Source organism: Rutilus rutilus, assembly GCF_951802725.1.
Source record: "Rutilus rutilus genome assembly, chromosome: 2".
Taxonomy (NCBI): Eukaryota; Metazoa; Chordata; class Actinopteri; order Cypriniformes; family Leuciscidae; genus Rutilus; species Rutilus rutilus.
This window is the reverse complement of record NC_140210.1, coordinates 17,504,459-17,524,869: the sequence shown is the minus strand read 5'-3', so window position 1 is coordinate 17,524,869 and position 20,411 is coordinate 17,504,459. Positions and strand designations below refer to the sequence as shown.

Genomic DNA, 20,411 nt, shown 5'->3' with positions numbered 1-20,411 from the left:
TAATGTTTTATGTATTTGAGGAACGGAGAAGAGAGTCTCTAGCATTCGTCATAGATTCCGTGCGTAGCACTAGCCTGGCACCGCCCTCCAACGTACTTCCGCTCAATTGGTAGGACCAGGCTAGCACTTCATCTTTTATCAAATGAGATTTTGGCCTAAATGACAGAAAAAAGTGAGCGCCGACATAGCTAAAGTAAACTTTATAACCTGTAAGTTGACGAAACGGAAATTTATTTAGCCTATGTCACGGCCATATCACTGGTCAATATAACCAATCATTTATTGTGAAGAATGGAAAGCCCCACAAACCATTACCAAGAGGAAATAATGACTCACTGGACTATTCTTACCATTTTATTTGTAACAAATAAAACTTTTCCAGTACAATTGTATTCTCACACAGCTGTCCTTACAACATAAAGTAGGAAAATTAAAAAAGAAAACGTCCTCTGAAATATTTACATTTACTACAAAATCAGAGGTAAAAGATTTCCCTTTTGTGTTTCACATTACTTGATGGGTGAAATTGTAAAACCACTCACAACATTTGACAATATGAAAATTGTGATACAATGCATATTTGGTCAGATTACATGATATAGATTGTGCTAGTTTATTTTTCACATGAAACAATGTCATGATTCATCAAAATCAGATGGTGCCTTCGTATTGTACAAATGGGGACTGTCATGCACTGGAAAATAGATGAATTTATTTCTTTTTTGACATTAGCAGATAATGTCCCATTACACAAATGCTAATTTATATCCTCTTGAAAAAATAAGCATAGCTAGTTTCAACAAAAGTTGAAATTTGAAAAACCCTGAAACTTGGTTGTGATATTAATACGTTGTAATGTGTAATAATAAGGAGAAGGTAGATCTGCAAGATAGATTTTCAAATAAAAAAAACAAAAATGTTGCAAATAAAGAAAAAAATCTCCTTACACTGAAAGTAAAATGAGCTGAAGTTCGCAGTGACCAGACTTCCTTGGGAATTACTGAATGATGACTATTAGAAGGAAAATCACTCATTTTATACCACCCTGTCATCTTAAGTATTCAACAATAACATTAGCCTATGCGCATGTTTTCTTAAGCTTTGTAACCAAAACTTATTTTTCTCCTAACATGCACACACTGTGAGCAACACTGTGAAATTAATCTCATTCAATACAAATAACATTCTGTGTTGAAGAAATAGTAAGGGTTAGTGCATAGAACAAGAGTGCAGTCATTTCCAAAACCATAACCAGACTGTCATGGGCCATGATACTCACATAGACACGTCAGGGTCATTTTTATGTGCTGTAATACAAGCTGTAGGTCTAATTTGTCATGCATTGATGTTTTATGAATCAAATTTTAGACATCAAACTTACAGTGAACACTTTTCAATTTAATTTAGTTTGAAGCAACTAGCTCTGGCTTTGAAATCTCCCTTTTGAATGCGTCATGTCGTCTTTTTGTCGATGTTGACACGCCAACATCACTGATGCTTTCAAACATATGTGAAGATGATGACACCTCACAACGCTGATAAACAAGAAAGCAGACATTAACCGTTAGAAATTAAAGTTTCCTGCAGCGGCATGGACTGAAACTGCGAAAAACTTTACTGAATTATAATTATAATTTCAAACACAAATCATTTATAATGTAATAGCTATTATAGATGTAACGGAATATGCAGTTCTCTTGGCCCAATATAGATGCAATAAACGTGTGCCCTCTCAAAAATGGACACATATTGGCTTTCAATAATATAATTGTCTAGTTTTCTTGGCAGTACTTCACTTGAATGAATAAACCGCACTGTTACTTAAAATTGGTCTGTGTGTGAAATATATTATATATTAAAATTTGCTCAGGTGGATATAACTGTATTTTATTCTGTTTTATTACGCATTATATATATATATATATTGTTTTATATGTGTTTTTTTTTTTTTAAGATAAAAGCAGGTTCATATCCATAAATATTGAACATATAACCATTTTAAACATGTGACTATGATAAGGCACTACCAGTGTCAAATGATCCATTATGTTATTGTTTTGAACACATCAGCTCATGTTTAGAGAGTTTAGCTTCGACATTTTAACTTCCAAACCTGATTGAAAGCATCGAAATAGTTGTTTTGGTAACAGTTTAGTGAAAAAAAAGAAACGAAAAAAAAAAAAAAAACACTCTTTAAATTTGACCGCAATCAGTACTTTTCTTAACGTATGTGCATTGACAAGAACCTCACTCACATAGTATAAATATCACTCAATACATTGACAGTTTATATATATATATATATATATATATATATATATATATATATGTATATGTATATGTATTGCTAATATGCATAATAACACATTTGTTTTATACTTTATATCATATAGGATTAATGAGACAATATAATTACAGTGAGAATATCTCTAATACTTGAGTGGTTTAAAACTTGAAGGTGCCGTCACGTTCAATATTGCACAGTTTTTGAGACAAATCTCCATTTTCAGCTTGTTATTTTTCCTTGTCTTAAATCTGTGATAGATATGTACGTATATCTATGTGTGTGTGCTACAGATAAACGAACAGGATACTGGCGTAAGCACCAATACTTAGGGTTCTGTTGAATTTCATTTTGTATGCATCACTTAAACAAGTGAGTTGGTGGATCCACTATACAACTGGTGACAAAAAAAACAGTGGAAACTCTAAACCCCGGACTGCATCCCCTTACTGTTTTTTTTTTGTTTTTGTTAAACAAATTATGACACATAAGAAGTACCATCAAATTGTTTGATTGTTGTCGTCTCCCACAATTTCAGAGTCTCATTGGTCTGTTGAATTGGTCCAGACGGCACATGGTTGGCTTCAGGAGATTTCATTGGATCTGTTGGCCTGTTAGCTGTAATGCCAAATCTGTACTCAACCCCAAATATGACTTGACAAAATTCAGCTATATGATTGCAGCTACAATGTATTGTGACAATTCTGTATGTCAGCTGCCCTCCCTGACTGGCTGTTAAATTGTGTGCTGTCTGGAGAAATCAAACAGACTCTGGAGCTGTGGGCAACACAAAGAGGCAGTCAGATTGATCAGACGCAGGTCTCGGTGTGTGATGATGTGGCCCTTGGTCCAGGGGAAGGTTTTAGGTTGCATAGTGATCAAAACTGCCCAGGTATTCCAGCGCTGCACGATAACAGAACTGGTACTGCTCCTGTGGAGGGCACACACACACACACACACACACACACACACACCATTTGATCCGAATCTCAGAGCTGATCTGTATACTACTGAAATTGGTGTACGCCTCAGGGTAAAAGTAAAATTGAAAGTAATATAAACTTGTATATTTTTTGTGAAAAATGCTATTTTGAGATATGAAGTCATAATTATGAGTGATAAAGTCACAACTGACCCTTCACTAAGCCACGCCCGAAAACCGCCACAGGCCAATCTTGGCTTAGCAACCGTAACTAGGCGCAGGAGGTCTGGCAAACTTTCGAGCGAGGGAAACATGCCGAAGAGTTGTGCCAGAGAATGTCTAATATGGCGAGAAGTTTCACTCTCAGTACACTTCCGGCTTCTGAACTGGTTGCAGTTCCACTCTGATTCCATATGAGGGCGCTCACAGGACGAGTGCAGAATGAATGGAGGTCTATGGAGCTATACCCCTCAAAATCCACTTTTCTCAGGATATAATTTTTTGTCTAGTAATTTGAATGTTGTATTCGAAAGGAGATGCAAAGAAATTACACATTGCTGGGTGTTAGATTTTTTAGAGTCACTTATTTGCTTTAAAAAAGTCTTTCAAAATGTCAATGACGTCAGAATGCTGACGTCATTAGCAGAATGCTAGCGTGTTATGGGCAACAACAACTCAACCTGTAAGAAATCAAAACGACATAAGTACTCGTTCATTCAACTTTCGACCTATAACCCATGTTGAACTTGCAAAATCTACAATCACATCTGAGATTTCTCGACGGCAATCGGGTGAAAGAGACAAATTTAGCCGTCTAGCCCCATTGACTCCCATTCATTTTGCACTCATGGCGAGCGCCCCCAGTGGAACTCTGGTGGTACTACAACCAAAATTCGGTACAACAGGGCTTAATAGGGAGTGGACAGGCTCTCCGTAGACGGGCTCTGGTTGTGCGTACGGATTGTGCAAATCCAACACCCAGTATCCTAAAAGTTTAGACGGGGTGGTGGAATTTTTTCCCTTCTCGAAATCTAAAACCCAAGGGGAGAAATGCTGGGCGTGGATCAAGCAGTGTGATTAAAGGCAAGACGGAGGCTCACTGACATATTTTAAAATATATTTCAGCATTTTGTTAATCGACGGCCTACCCCTGAGTACCCCAATCCTATCGCGGCTCCCCCGGTGTTAGTTCTAAGGAGGGAACATCAGGGGGCTTGCCGGAGATCTCCAGGGAAAAGGTTGGTATGCAAACTTAATCAGTTCATTAACAGTAGACACTTATGTGACCCACGACGTGTGAGCAGTAGCCTGGCGCGCTAAAAATATACGAGGGAGAATGTTTTCATTGCAAAGTGGTCAGGCTAATGTCTTGTGTTTATTCCACAAGATTTATGGATAAGCTGTTTGATTTATAATTATGCGATTATTTTCAAATTTCACTCACCCTGCTGTTCCTCAATTTGTGTTTCCCATTTGAATGGTCAGGGTATGAGGCGGCTGCTGCTTGCGCTGGGACATATAGGCTTTAGCTTCAATTTTGATGAAATTATTCTCTAATATTATGTCGTGGATATATCCCTCGAATGAACACTACAGTCCCTTTTGTCTTGCTCTCTCAGACATTTCACCTGTTTGCCAAAAATTACTAATTATCTCCTTGGGAATGTCTGACACCGGTGCATACATACTGTAATAGACGTGCCAGGCGCGAAAGCTTGTCAGGCGTAGCAACGGTAACTAAGGAGGGCGGGGCTTAGCGAAGGGTCAATTGTAAGAAATAATCAATTACGTCATATGAAGTCACAATGAGAAATAAAGTCATAATTATAAGAAATAATGTTGTAATTATTATATATAAAAATCAGTTACTAGAAAGTCACAGTAGAGGGATATAAATTCATAATAACGAGTGATATAGTCACAATTGTAAGAAATAGTTAAGTCACAATGTGAAATTAAGTCATAATTATAAAAAACATATTGTTTGTGTTCTTATAGTCACAATTGTAAGAAATAGAATTATGAGCTATATATCCAATAATAAATACACAATAATAATACAATAATACACAATAATACAAAATAGCTCATAATTGGTTTTATTTCTTACAATTGTGACTTTGTCTAATAATTACATGAATAACAATAGTCACAAACAATTGCAAGAAATAAAGTAAATTATGAGATATAAAGCACAATAATAAAGCACAATTGTGAAAAATAAAGTCACAATTGTAAGAACTAAAGTCAACTATTAAATGAATTAGGAGATTATGAGAAATAGCAGATAAAACGTCACAATAATGAAAAATAAAGTAAATTGTAAGAAAGTTGTATTTATGATACATTAAGTCAAAATTATGAGAAAAGTTATGTGTGAGATATAAAGTCACTATAGTAAGAAATAAAATAAATGATGGCATATAAAGTCACAATAATGAAAAAGAAAGAAACACCTGACATGTCATTGCTTGAGCCAATGTTTCAAAATAGAGCAAATAGAGCTTTTAGGGAGAATCAACCAACAACTGCATGTTAAGCTTCGATAGGAAAAAGTACTTTAACATCAACAGAATTTTAAAAGTGATTAACTCTTACTATTCTAAAGAAATGATGGATCTACGAGTAGTTCCATGGAATTATGGGTAGAAAGACATCAGCACTGCGTGAAAAGCTTACCTCTGTCTGCACCATGGCTGGTCTTTGAGTACGCAACATTTTGACAGTCTGGAAGATGTCGACCACTCCCTCATAACGCATCCTCTCCAATACTATACTCAGGGTGATAAATACACCTGTCCTGCCAACGCCAGCACTGCACACGCACATCCCAGAAAATGTGAGAATTCATGTTATTTCACAGCTCTTTGTAAGACTTGACTCTGATTGGCATTTTGAATCATGACATTTTGCGGTTAAATATTTTTGTACAATGTTGACCTGAACTGCAAGCACATAATGAAGTAATTTGACTAAAATCTACTGTATATGTGACCCTGGATCACAAAACCAGTCACATGTTGCACGGGTATATTTGTGTCCGCATTGTATGGGTCAAAATTATCGATTTTTCTTTTATGCCAAAAATCATTAGGATGTTAAGTAAAGATCATGTTCCATGAAGATATTTAGTAAATTTCCTACTGTAAATATATAAAACATTTATGTTTGTGAGTGAATGCAGCACAATCGCGAACACAAATGGACAACTTTAAAGTTTAAATGTTTCGATTTTTTTGCATCAACAGATTCCAGATTTTCAAATAGTTGTATATCGGCATAACAAACCATACATCACTGGAAAGCTTATTTATTCAGCTTTCAGGTTATGTATAAATCTCAATTTCAGAAAATTGACCCATGTGACTGGTTTTGTGGTCCAGGGTCACATTTATGTAACCTTGCCGAAATAACCCCTGAACACAGACTATTACACAGAACACATAATAGAATTACATCCTAAATTCTTTAGCACTTATTTTCCTCACCTGCAATGTACTGAGATCGGCCCATCCTGACCGAACTGCTCTTTTGTTTTGTGCACTTGACCGATGAAATCAATGAAGCCTTCGCCAGATTTTGGCACACCCTGCTCTGGCCAATCCGTGAACTGAAACTGCCGGACCGTTCTGGATTGACCGTCCTAGAAAAGAGACACACCAGTGAGAGACAGACAGACAGCAGCATTTCAACCTGGGTTCTGTGTGGAGAAGTTATATAAAACATGGAATCATATTACATTTTCATTACATTTTCTAACTAATAAATAATTTGCCAGCTGACTTTTAAGCATTTAGCCTATATATTGTAGTAATGTTAGTTAATGTTCCAAATTAAAGTTTCATAAAGTGTAATCGAAAAAAAAACGAGCTTTTTTATGCTGGAAGCCTCTGGTCTGTAAAAGTTGGAAATCCCAATGCTAATGATTTATGCAGACCAATCAATCTGACTGAATCATTCAAAAGAACCAACTCACACCATGTGTGTGTGTATATATATATATTTTTTTTAAGAACCAACTCAAAGCATCAGACTTTGTTTTCACACAAAATTTTCACACAAAAGCAATAAAAGCCAGTTAACTCTTTCTCCACTATTGAAGAGATTTTCCATTATTTATGATACAACGCTTCCCCACCATTTCCCCACCCTAAATTTTTCCAGTAATCTGTGTTTTCACTGTTATATGGTAGGGGGCACTGTTACAGATTTTCCGTACAAAATCTCAGGAAATAGTACAAAATCTCAGGATTCAAAAACAAGTTAAGAAGATCTGTGTAAACCAGGGCTGTGTCTGAAATCGCCCCATATACCCTTAAATACAGCCATTTGTAGTGGTGTCCGAAACCATAGAGGACATTAACGAGTACATTCATTCAATCCAACAATAACGAGTGTACAACCAATGTACACTCAACGCTAGAGAATACCCATAATGCACTGTGAGTGCAGCATGCCGAATAAATTCCCGCGTTTGACCAGAAGGTGGCGCCCGCAGCCGAATCATCCATCCATCCATTTTTCCAAACCGCTGGTCCAATGTGGCGACAGCATAATATCATACAGGTATAAATTCCTTTTTAATTAATTATTAAATTGTTTATTTAAGGTTTATACATAGGTTCATACATATATTTTCATCTTACTACTGGAGCTGGCAGTTTGCTAAGTTTCAAATAATTATTAAACAGCAAACGCAAACTATGCAAAAGCTGCAACCCTTCCGGCACACTCAGTGTCCGAATTCACTCACTCGTTTTCATTCACTCCCTCAAGTGGACTATATTAGAGGACTACCGTGGGGAATAGTGAATGAGGGTATAGGGGGCAATTTCAGACACAGCCCAGAAGAATTGGATAGAAGTTGCTTATGCACAAGTAAGCTAATATGATCATCAAATATTCAACAGCATATCAAATCAAAACTGCCAAAAGTTACAGGGAAAAATGTCGATCCCACAAAGAGGTATAGGACTGTGAATCTTTGGGGGTGTTGATGGCGTCGGCCTACTCAATCTATGTTTAGATCATCGTTCTGAATCTGATCTGGGCGAAGTCTTTGACAAAAACAAGATTTTCTCAGCTTTTTGTTTTGTTGTTTGTTGTCTTGATAAAAAAAAGAATAAATGAAGCTAGAATAAAATGGGCTTAAAAAAAAAAAAAGCAGAGGCTCAGTTCTTTCTTTTGTTATATTAACTTTTTACATATTCATACAACAAAATATTCTGGGGGCCATATATGATCAAAAATGCTGGCGCTAACTGACAACTTTTTTTAGTAAACGCTGGTGGGAAAAGAGTTGAGAATATTTTAATGGCCAGGTTTACGTCACAGAAGATAGGCAAATGTATATTCACTCTATAAGTTTCCATGATATTTTAATGAGTGTTTGACCTACCCTTGCATCTGTGACTTTAAACTCTCTGAGTATATACTGAGGCATGTTGTACTCCGCCATGGGATCCACCACAAAGTACTGATATCGTGCTGACCTGTCAGATGGCCAATACTGATGACATTTCTCCTGCATAAGAAAGAAGTTCACACATTAGCCTCTATTACCGTTACCTAAAGGTAAATCTATTAAAAACATGTTTGTCAATTGAAATAAAAAAACTAAATATAAATATTAGATGAAAAATGTAAATCAAATGAACATTTGAAATGTTCCCTAACTGGAATTAGTTCACAAAAATTACTAACTGGATCTAAATAAAAAGTAATACTGAAATCTGAAAACTGAAAAATTAATTAAACCTAAAAAGTAATATTTAAAAAGAACAAAACCTAATAAAAATGACAAAAGCACAAAATCAAAACTAAAACCTATAAAACTGAAATTCAATATATATGAATAAACAATACTAAAATAACACTGATTAGCATCAACAGGGATGATAACTATAATGATAAAGACATAGTTCTAAAAATCGTCCACACCACAAATATAACAACAACAGCACAGAGAAACGATATTGTTGGATTTTTTCCAGCTGACGAATGATAAAAACATTGACAGCCAATCAGAATCCATCCTGCTTTAAAGAGCTCGAACATTTAAAGGGGCAGACGACAAAACAGAATAAACAACGCTGGTGTGGACACTAATAAAGTTATCATTATAGTTATCGTTCTTGATGTGAACGACAGCATCTAAACACTATTGACGTGTGTGTATGTGTCAACTAACCCTTCCCATTTCTCTGAGTTTAGTAAGCATAACTACTATAGTAGAATTATGTTCCCAAAGCATCCGCCAGTAATCTTCAACAGTCTCTGCCAGCGGCCCCTGAGTCCCAATATATGCCCTCTGTTGCCTAGAGAGTGATGAGAAAGAAATGAAAGCTTCAAAAATGTTGATGTGTCAGTGGTTCATTTTGTAGTTGCGTTGTTTTATTTTTTCTAGTAAATATAAAGAGATCACAATGTACCTGTAGCCATCTATAAAACTGCCATTGACATAGTCTGAGCCCTCCACTCCTCTGATTGGCTGCAGACACACACGTGTGCTTTCATATGGCATGATATTGACCAGTCGGTTTTTGAACTTATTGCATGGTAGGCTGGCACTGACGAATCTGGAGTTATGCGCTTTGGCATTAGCTAACCGCTGAAAAGGAGATACAGAAAAAAGAAATAAGCAAACAATTTTTTAACTTTATGAACAATAAAAAGCAATGTACAACTGCCAGCAACAAGAAATAATATAGTATTTTATATTGCTTAGAAGATAAATGGATCTAAGAACTTAAACTGTCGTGGATTGTTACTTTTTAAAATTAAATTTTTTGTTGTTGTTGTTTTTAATGTTTTCAGTTGTTTTTTTATTGTTTCATTTAATTCACAATTATGCCACTGTTCCCTTTAAATTCACAATTTACATAGGTGTGATGAACTCACTTTAAACTCCTGCTCCATTCCGCTGATGTGCTCTGGCGGCTCCGTCTGTGACAGTCTCTGGATGTAGGCGTAAAGGTTTCGTGCCGGAACCTCTGTGTTGCCGCAGGAAACGGCCTCCAGCAGCGCATCATAAATAAAGATGTACTGCTCCTCCGTCTGCACCATGTAGTTTCGCTGAGATCGCATCAGAGTCACAAGACCATAAACATCTATCGCCTTCTCCTGCTTCACACGTTCCAACATGGCATCAATCACAATGAAGCAGCCCGTTCGACCCACACCAGCACTGAGAAAGACAGAGAGAGAGAGAAAACGCTTCTGTCACAAGCACTCACAGTTGCGCATTCTGATTTAAAGGTTGTATGAAAAAGTATTTGTGATTTTCTCTCACTTAATAGTTTCATATCATAAAAACATTCACATTTCTCCATGCTTTCTTCTTTTCCCATGTATTTTTCCCCTTTATTGTTGTAAGTGCCTGCTTTGTTCAGTCAGTTTTGTTTATGTTGTCAGTGGTTAAAATGTTAATAAAAAAGATGCAATAAAAATAATTATTTTATTTATGTTTATTTACATTTCTATGACCAACGCAATCTACCAAGAGCAATGCAAAATATAGCTGTGAGCAGCGATATATATATATATATATATATATATATATAAATGTAACACATTTTTTTTGTATATATATATATATCTGGGCTTGGAAACATCACAGTTGAGCGGTGATTACTGTGAATAGTATGAATTGTACTGACAATTTAAACAGAGCAGTGTAATTTTTATACAGTGCTATGCATAAGTTTAGACACCCATGCTAAAGTTGACTAAAAAGAGGAATAAAAAATCATCTTTTGGAAATTGAACTTAATGCCTTAATTTAAAAAATTTGGAAAAATCCAACCTTTAAGGACACCAATTTTCTTTGTGAATGAATAATGTATCGTAAATAAATAAATGTTCTTCCTTAAAATACAGGGTGCATAAGTTTGGACACCCCTATGTTAAATTCCCATAGAGGCAGGCAGATTTTTATTTTTAAGTATTTAAAAAAAAAAAAAATTTAGGATACTATGCATCCTGATAAAGTTCCCTTGGCCTTTGGAATTAAAATAGCCCCACATCATCACATAGCCTTCACCATACCTAGAGATTGGCATGGGGTACTTTCCATAAGATCATCTCTCAATGCAAATCAAACTAGCTATTAGGCTAACTGAAATAAAACCATGCCAATCTCTAGGTATGGTGAAGGCTATGTGATGATGTGGGGCTATTTTAATTCCAAAGGCCAAGGGAACTTTATCAGGATGCATAGTGTCCTAAAAAATTTTTTTTTTAAATACTTAAAAATAAAAATCTGCCTGGCTCTATGGGAATTTAACATAGGGGTGTCCAAACTTATGCACCCTGTATTTTAAGGAAGAACATTTATTTATTTACGATACATTATTCATTCACAAAGAAAATTGGTGTCCTTAAAGGTTGGATTTTTCCTAATTTTTTAAATTAAGGCATTAAGTTCAGTTTCCAAAAGATGATTTTTTATTCCTCTTTTTAGTCAACTTTAGTATGGGTGTCTAAACTTATGCATAGCACTGTATGTTAGGTTGACTATTTTATTATTATATTTTATTAAGGCTATAATGAACAGACTGCGATGTCAAGATTGCAATGCTGGAATGTGTGTGTGTGTGTGTGTGTGTGTGTGTGGCGCGGGCGCGATTGAACAGTGGACACATAAAAAGATACTCTGTCATTTTGTTCATACAGGACATCATTCAAACTGCAAAGTGTTAACTTATATTTGTGTACAGTCAAAATAAAAAGCAACATTGTGCTTTTGTAAAATAAATTCAAGCAATCTGCCCCCGAAATGGCGCTAATTTTAAAATTCAACTAAAATGCTCACGGCTGCACGGGCATTCATAACGGTGCGCGTCCACGGCGAGGAACGGGCAGAACAGAGTCAACATTTTTTAGTTCATTCCTACTTCCATAGGAATTCATTGAAAACGCTCGCTCTGCTCTGCACCATTATCCATGTCAGTGCGGACAAACATATTTTACTTTCGTTTTTTAAGTTAGCGATTCAAAAGCCCCCAGCGGTGTCACACGTTCATTAACCGGTGTTAAAATATTCTCACATAGAGAATGGCGAAAAATACCAGTAAGATGACTAGCGCAAACCTTAGTAAATCATCTTGAGTGATTCATGTAAATACTCTCCTCCCATAAATTTTGCATCTGAAAGAGAAACTCCTAAAAATGCATATGCAATAAGGTCAGCCGCAAAAATAACCCTGTACACGCCTTTGCAGCACTAATTTTTCACTGCGTGCCTTTAGTAAATCCTAACAGTAGTTTTTAACGTCAAAAGAGGGTTTGAGCTGGCGCAAGCTGTTAGTAAATCTGGTACTTGGTACTCTGGTATTCTGACATGTAATTTTATGTAATCTACATTTTTCCTGTGTCAGTTCATTTGTAAAAACCATAGAAATGTATATAGTAATGTTGCTTTGTTGTGTCCAAGCAAAAAAAAAAAAAACAAACTCATACTCTACAAAAAGCATTGAGTGCAGCGACAGAGACAAAACACTCAATACAATTTAGGCAAATGATTTGATACTCCCTCCAATATAAGAGCCCATTTCATTGGTAAAGGGAAAAACAAAACAAACTCACCAATAGTTTCTCAGAATCGTACCCTGCATGTCTGACTGGATATAAATATGTTAGCTTGATTCTGTACTAGTTACCTGCAGTGGACCGCGATGGGTCCGGCGTCTGGGGGGTTGCAGGCTTTTACCCGTCTGAGGAAGGCCAGGAATGGAGTGGGATGTTCAGGAACCCCCTGATCTGGCCATGCTGTAAACTGGAACTGACGAACCTCCCTTTTCTCACCACTCCCACTCTGCACATAGAAACAACACAATTCAGTACAGCACCATATACTTCTAGAACAGAATAATGCATTAAGTCCATTTATAAATGCACAAATCATAACATCCAAACTACTCGTCCAATCAGCAGCATGCCGCAACAAAATTAGTTCAATCTTATTTTATTCAACATACTTCCCATCTAGAGTGTATGATCTAACAGTGACAAACTAAAAAAAAAAACTTCACAGGATGACTTCTGAATAATCAACACATGACAAATAATTGAAACAGTTGACAAATACAATAGCATAAATAAAAGCTCAAAATAGCAAACCAGTAACACAGCAATCTGCATAATTTATTCACGCATTGCAGTGAATTTGAATACTGTTTTATCACATGTTTTATCCCCAGACTCCATAGCTTGCTCAAAAATTCCTGAGCTTAGCAGAAAAATAAGCTAGTGTTTGGTGAACATGCTGCTTAATGTTTAAAGTACTTTTGTACGACTTTATCAAGAACAATATGGAGAAGAAAATCAGACATTGCCGAAGAGATGATGATGTCAGAGAGCATTTCATCTGCAAAACGTAAATTTTCTATATATTTTTGAGGTGTTGTGTTTCTATACAATATATAGGTTTTGTTTAAATTATTTATTCATTATTTCATATGTATTTTTTTCCTCACTGACAGTGGCTGTACCTGACTAATGTATTCACTTTTGAACATAGTGTAGAGCATTTTCATAGTTTTGTTTTTTACGATCATTTTTGTTGCATTTAAATACATAGAAATGTCACTACATAGTTATGCAGTGTGACAAATAGTTTAAAAAGTATAAAAAAACTCCATTAAATGTAATTGAAAGTTGATTAAAAATGTATACAAAAAGTTACAGTACCTAAAATATACACCTTCTTTCAAACATTCCAAGATAAAAACAAAAAAGTTATGTGCTTTTATGTTATGACAATGTTTCCACCAGTGGAATAACTCATAATAACTCGTCTAGGGTTCCACAAACCTACAGGTTGACCCTGCCATAAGGTTACATTTGTGAGAGCAATGAAGTGTTGGTATACTGTGTTTATGCACTGATCACTGCTGTTTCGTTACCTTAAAGAGGGCAAAAGTCCTGACGCAGTAGGTCGCAAGCTCCACCGTGTCCAGTAAAGAGACTTGCATGAGTCCGTATGTCTCTGTGCCTCTGCTGGGCCAGTACTGATCACACTTATTCTGCACACAGTTCAGCAGACACTTAGTTAACCTCTCACAGCTGCATATGTCTCAGTGATAAAGGAAACATTAGAGGAGAGCTGAAGAACCAGCTGAGATAAACTGACAGTCAGCTGCTCTTAAGCTTGGCTGCTTTCCATCAAACAGTACTCACTATGGCTATGTGTCAGTCTGCTCACTAGTTCAATAGTAGGTATACTACCCAGGGAGTGGGTTGCCTCATTATTAAAATCATTCCAGTGCATTGAACAGTTCACTCCCTAGAAATGAACGGAATGCCTTTTTAACTCAACTCATTTTTACTAATTCCCATCAAAGGGAACTAGGGAAAGGACTGAGACACACCCTTTGCGAGTACATTTTGGCATGCAGTGATAGTGTGATAATCAGCCAAAAATATTAAGTTACACTTTGTGACTTGTTGCAAAATGTGTCTCTGAAGTCAGTGGGAAAGAGGAAGCGAGGAGAGACAGATCAGAAGAAGAGAGAGTAGGTGTAAATAAAGGATGAGGCAGAGATAAAAAGGAGTAAGAGGTGAGACACGAAATATCAACCATTCAAGTGAAAAGTGAGAGTGGTCTAATTAGCCAAGTGAGACGTCTTGCCTTTGAGAAGAAATACGAAGGCATCTGGAGAGTAACAGACAAACATCATAAGACTTACTCTGCTCCGTAACACCACACAACAGACTCACTGAGAAATACGCAAAATATCAATGCTGTGTTTGATTAAAACAAGGTTAGTAAGGTTAGTATGTATGTGTGTGTGTGTATGTGTATGTGTGTGTGTGTTTGTGTGTGTGTGTGTGTGTGTGTGTGTGTGTGTGTGTGTGTGTGTGTGTGTGTGTGTGTGTGTGTGTGTGTGTGTGTGTTTATGAGTTTGATTAAGTGTTCAGTGTCTCAGTAGTTCTGTTCCAAAATCTAGTCAGCTGCCTACCTTGACAGCCTTTTAGGCATCCTGATGCAAAGACTGTTTCAGATTTTAGTCAAACAGTTTTTAGTTAGTTTAATGTTTTGGTGGGCTGCATAAATGGCCATAGCTTCTGAAAATCTGTTACATTCCCGATAAAAATGTGATTTTGACAAGCATTTAGCTTTCTTGCTGTTAAAACTTCACGTTCTGCGGTTAGTATTTGCAAATACACTACCGGGTAGTTTTGGGTTGGAAAGATTTATTTTAAAAAGAAATTAATATTTTATTCAGGAGGAATGCATTAAATTGATCAAAAGTGACAGTAAAGACATTTATAATGTTTTATATTTCAAATAAATGTAAAAATATTAAGCAGCACAACTGTTAATAATTAATAATAAATAATAAACATTAATAATAATAACAAGAAATGTTTCATGAGCACCAAATCAGCAAATTAGAATGATTTCTGAACTGAAGACTGGTGTAATGATGCTGAAAATCCAGCTTTGCCATCACAGGAATAAATTGCATTTCAAAATGGTCCTTCACATAATCCATTGCAACAAGGTCAGTGAAAAAATCAAAAAAGTTAAGTTGAGAAGTGATTAGAAATGCATAATCTTTATTTTATTAAATATAGAAAATGATTGATAAATGTGTGTGCAGAGTATTTTTGTGCTTATTAGACTATGTTGTTGTTAGCTTAGCAACATGCTAACAAGAGGAGTGTGCTTTGAGGAGCTGCAGCTGCAGTCTTTCAAATTACTCAATCACGATCAGGTAAGTGTGTGCTTTTTTTTTAGATTCTACCTATATAGGTAGTAGACATCAAGGATTTATACTAGGTTTTGGAACAGAGCTTGTGTGACTCCACACATGGTGGTATGTATAATTTAGTGCTCTCACCCTGGATTTCTCCTCAAGTTTGGTGATCATGATGATATTTGCTGTGTGTTGTTCCCACACCATTCTCCAGAAATCACTAAACGTGTCTGGCATGGGGCCCTGGGTGGCGATGTAAGCGCCCTGTCGGCGGTACCCGTCTATGAAGTTGGCATTGATGTAGTCACCGCCAGGAACACCTGCATAACATGATGGAATGGGGAAAAAACTAAATCACATTCAATCTAACAAGAGAGAAAAAAAAATCTAAAATGCCTTTCATAAATTTTAATGGGTGTAAATGAGAGATAGAATTCAGTTCCATAAGTGGTGTGTCAGATCTAATATTTAAAAATTAATTAGCAGCACAAATCAAGCTCAGAAGTCCACAGTGTATGGGATATTAACTGGAAAATGAGAACAGGATTTAAAAAAAAATCTATCAGTGTGTCAGAGACGATTTAGATCATGGACAAAGTCATATGCATCAGCGTTATTTTACTATTATTTATGTACAATCATTGTAACGGTCACCAGCTGGAGCGCCCTTGAGAGCCACCAGAGGGCACTCCACATAAGACTATTATCACTCACAAACTACATTTCCCATAACTCACTGCCCGGACTCATCATCACTTATCACTGATCACATTCACCTGTACCTCATTCACTGATTGCATTCACCTGTGTCTCATTATCCTGTTAGTCTCTGTCTATTTATACCATGTTCATTCATTCACTCACGGCGAAGTCTTGTTTAAGTGTTACACTGCAATTCCGAGCGTTTTCCCTGGTTTCTTGTCTTTTGGTTTATTTGGATTTCTTGCCCTGTTCCCTGGATTACTCTTTTGCCTCTGGTCCCTGCCTGTTTTGTTTGTTTCTTTGTTGGTTTGTTTGGACTGCCTACCTGTGTTTTGACCTTTTGCCTGTACACTGGATTACGCCTCTGGATTACCCACAATAAAGCTGCGTTTGGATCTTAACCCTCGTGTCTCGGAGCAGTTTCGTAACAATCATAGTATTTATTCATATTTTAAATTAGCTTTAATTTTTATATTTTCAGTTATATTATTTTTAGTTTAAGGTTTATTTAGTATGTGCTTTTTTTTTTTTTACTTTTTTAATAAGATTTTTATATTTCTATTTAGTTTTCAATCCTTTTTATTTCAATTTTAGTAATTTTAGTTCTTGAATATATTTTTATTTTAGTAAGTTGCTAAAGTTGGCAAAATCGGCAATTTCTAATTAAATGATCTTCTCTAATATTTTTTTATTTTTATTTCAGCTTCATTTAGTTTACTGAAAATGGCTTTTACTGTACCAACACTGCGACCATTTAGAGATAACGAACAGCAATGGTGCTAGATGCCATGTGAACAGGAAATAGCTTTAAGTTGATTTCCCATGTTAATACTCCTGTACGATTAAAACGTGTTCTTTCTAATGAATACACACAGAAACAGCAATATTGAGCACACACGCTCTCACCATCATTGTTGGAGAGTGATACTCTGGTGTGGTCGTAGGCGATGACGTTGGCATATCTGTTCTTTGACTTGTTAATCTCAAGGTTAGACTGTTCCCATGAGAACTGTTGCCCTGGATCAATAGACTACAAGAGAGAAGCACGCCATGAATTACACATCACGCTGGACATGCCCCATACTGTACTTCACACGTTACAAACATCACATGGCCTATGCAATGAAGTTAGTGCTCAAAAAAAGTACATGAAAAAGAACTTAAAGCACGCTATAGCATGCAGAAATGTGGTGCTAATGTACATCATTCATTGGCCAATATGTTTTTAATGTACACCCGCGGGGTGCGAATGTATGTGCGTGTGAGATCTGACCTCATACTCTTGAGAGAACCTCAGGTTGTCATTGGCTTTCATCCTCTCTATGTGAGCTGGCAGTTCTGAGACAGATACTGGAGGGTGACTGGTCATGCCTGTCAATCACATCACACAAACACAAAGATCAGTTCACACTCTGAGAACACGACATGCTACTGGATTAAGTGCTCTGAGCAGTGTGAGAGAATGTTAGTGATATCATCTATATTTTAACACTTGGGTTCATGAGTGTGTGTGCTTTGAGGATAGAAATTGCTAAAAGAATGTAAAAGGATTTGTGTTGTAGACTAGTTGTTTGTACCCAGAGATTAATTTTCTAAATGTAATAACACTGATGGTTTAGACCAATTTAAATGGAGTGGACAGTGTGGGCTAATTGTACTTTTAGGGGGACATTTGTAAATAGTTCCTGTTTTAATACATTTAATGTGCAATGAACAGCTATAAAACAGGTAATTCCACATAAAAGATGTTGTTTTTTAATGACAAATCCTGTAAAGTAATACGATTTACGATTTAAATAGTATTCAAATTAATTAATTTATAGATGTCTAACATCTATAAATTAATTAATTTGAATACTATTTAAATAGAATTGTTTAGATTATTTACTTTTTACCTACTCAGTGGGAAAGAATATACACAAATGTTTTATTTAGTGAAGTAAACAGCCTCACAGAAAACTTGATTAATATTATTTCATGATATACAACTTTTTTTTGGTGGCTGTGGTGGGCAGGACCTCACATTCACATCCCACTATAAAATCTCTAAAAAATGAAGTCTGAACATTACTGAATAATGTATGGTGGAGGGTATAGATTACAATACAGTCAGAAGTATTAAGCAAGATGGAATTAGCATTGAAATTGCTGAATCAGATCAAATTAAACTTAAAGCAAAACAAATCAATATTGCCGCATTTGGAATATAATTGAGAAGAGTTAATTTAATGTCTGCATTAGCTGTCTGTTAAACAAAGAACAAAGTCATAGATCAACACTGATTCAACACCAAACTTATGATTTACTGTAATCTTTATTATAGATAGCTTTATTTGAAAATGTCTCTGGCATATCCTCCTGTAGATAACTAGTTATGTATGTGTGTGTGTATTTTAGATCAATTTCCACTATCATTGAGGGGACTAAATGTCCGTAACAAACAATAAACAATGTCTTAATGAAAATCTAAAAATGTAGAAAGGTTTATGTGAGGGTTTAGAGGAAGGGTTAGGGGATAGAAAATATCATTAGCTAAAATATAAAAATAAAAAAAGGAAAGTTCAACTACATGGAAAGTGTGTTTGCTGGTGTGTGTAAGGTGTTGTGACGTCAGTCAGAGCAGAGAGAAAAGCTTCACACGCTGCAGCAGGTGTTCACATACACCCCTATTATGACTCAAATGAGTTAAGAGGATGAAAAAAGCCAAACCAGTTACTGCATATGTGCGAGCATATGGGGGTTAATCAGTCAATATAGACTACAAAACACATAACTAACTTGATAACCGTCGATAACCGATGATAGATGCACGCAAACCTAGAAAAGAGACAACACTGTGTTGATACCGACAGTGTGTGAGCATTAAATAGGGACTGGAAAATTGATTCTTCAGCACTCTGTACCTGTGTGTGTGTGTTAGTGACATATCTTTTCATCAGTATATTACCAGCCGTTGGGAAGTTGATTCTACGCAGCTCCACTGGATCAGATGGATGCTGGGAACTCATGGCTTTACTGCTGCTGGGAAAGCTGCACTTCCTGCCCTCCAGCTCTGCCCGCTTCCTGTAACATCACACGCGTAGGAGCATTAAAGCAACACTCACTTAGTAGGAAATAGTTTATATTGCATTTCGAACATAATTAGATTTACAGAGAAACATAATACACAGACCTGTCTGGTTTGCTGGTTTGTGCACAGATAAAGCGAGGGAAGACAAAAGAAATAGGGATAAATAATATCAGCTTCTGCGCAAGTAAAATATAAAACATCTAGCATTTTTTATTCCTTTGCTTATCATCCTTTTTTTTTTTTTTTTTTTAAATGAACGAATCATTCATGCCAATTTGTGAATCGTTCAAGAGATTCATTGACAAGGATTGACTGAATTGCTGGTTTCAAGTTTTACTCTACACAAAAGCAATATCTAGCAGGTAAAATTTTTGATTTTAGAACATTTTAGAGCAGAGCATAATTAGAACAATGCATGTTTACTATGATTTTTCCATTTTAAATTTGAAAATTCTCTGATATTTCCACTTTGGGAACTCCCATTGATGTCATTCAGCCTACATTCACCTTTTCAAATTCTGAATCACTTTCCTTCTCAATTCTCCTTCAATCTCACCTTTTAAAGAGGAGGATGAGGATGACAATGCTGATGATGAAGATGACAGCCAGCACTGGCCCAACCACCCACAGAAGCCCCTCCTCCTCGTCTACGATCGGCTGCGGCTCAACATCGGAGAACAGCACGGCATCAGAGAATGGACTTGTGGAGTACACAGTCTGTCAATCAAGGAT

At 36.1% G+C, this 20,411-nt stretch overlaps 1 protein-coding gene across 1 annotated transcript in view; it reads right to left on the bottom strand.

Annotated features, from left to right (window-relative positions):
- Positions 1–2,689: 2,689 nt before the first annotated feature.
- The window catches only part of ptprdb (protein tyrosine phosphatase receptor type Db), an 87,405-nt gene continuing 69,683 nt past the window's right edge, over positions 2,690–20,411 (bottom strand). The window contains exons 25-39 of the mRNA XM_084399961.1: positions 20,236–20,396; positions 19,557–19,672; positions 17,883–17,980; positions 17,516–17,639; positions 16,052–16,227; positions 14,836–14,859; positions 14,111–14,230; positions 12,866–13,020; positions 10,107–10,392; positions 9,638–9,816; positions 9,397–9,523; positions 8,605–8,730; positions 6,695–6,849; positions 5,886–6,021; positions 2,690–3,215 (exon numbers count right to left, since the gene is read on the bottom strand). Coding sequence (XP_084256087.1) covers positions 3,147–3,215; positions 5,886–6,021; positions 6,695–6,849; positions 8,605–8,730; positions 9,397–9,523; positions 9,638–9,816; positions 10,107–10,392; positions 12,866–13,020; positions 14,111–14,230; positions 14,836–14,859; positions 16,052–16,227; positions 17,516–17,639; positions 17,883–17,980; positions 19,557–19,672; positions 20,236–20,396 — 2,052 coding nt within the window. The 3' untranslated portion in view covers positions 2,690–3,146. The remainder of the gene's footprint in view (positions 3,216–5,885; positions 6,022–6,694; positions 6,850–8,604; positions 8,731–9,396; positions 9,524–9,637; positions 9,817–10,106; positions 10,393–12,865; positions 13,021–14,110; positions 14,231–14,835; positions 14,860–16,051; positions 16,228–17,515; positions 17,640–17,882; positions 17,981–19,556; positions 19,673–20,235; positions 20,397–20,411) is intronic.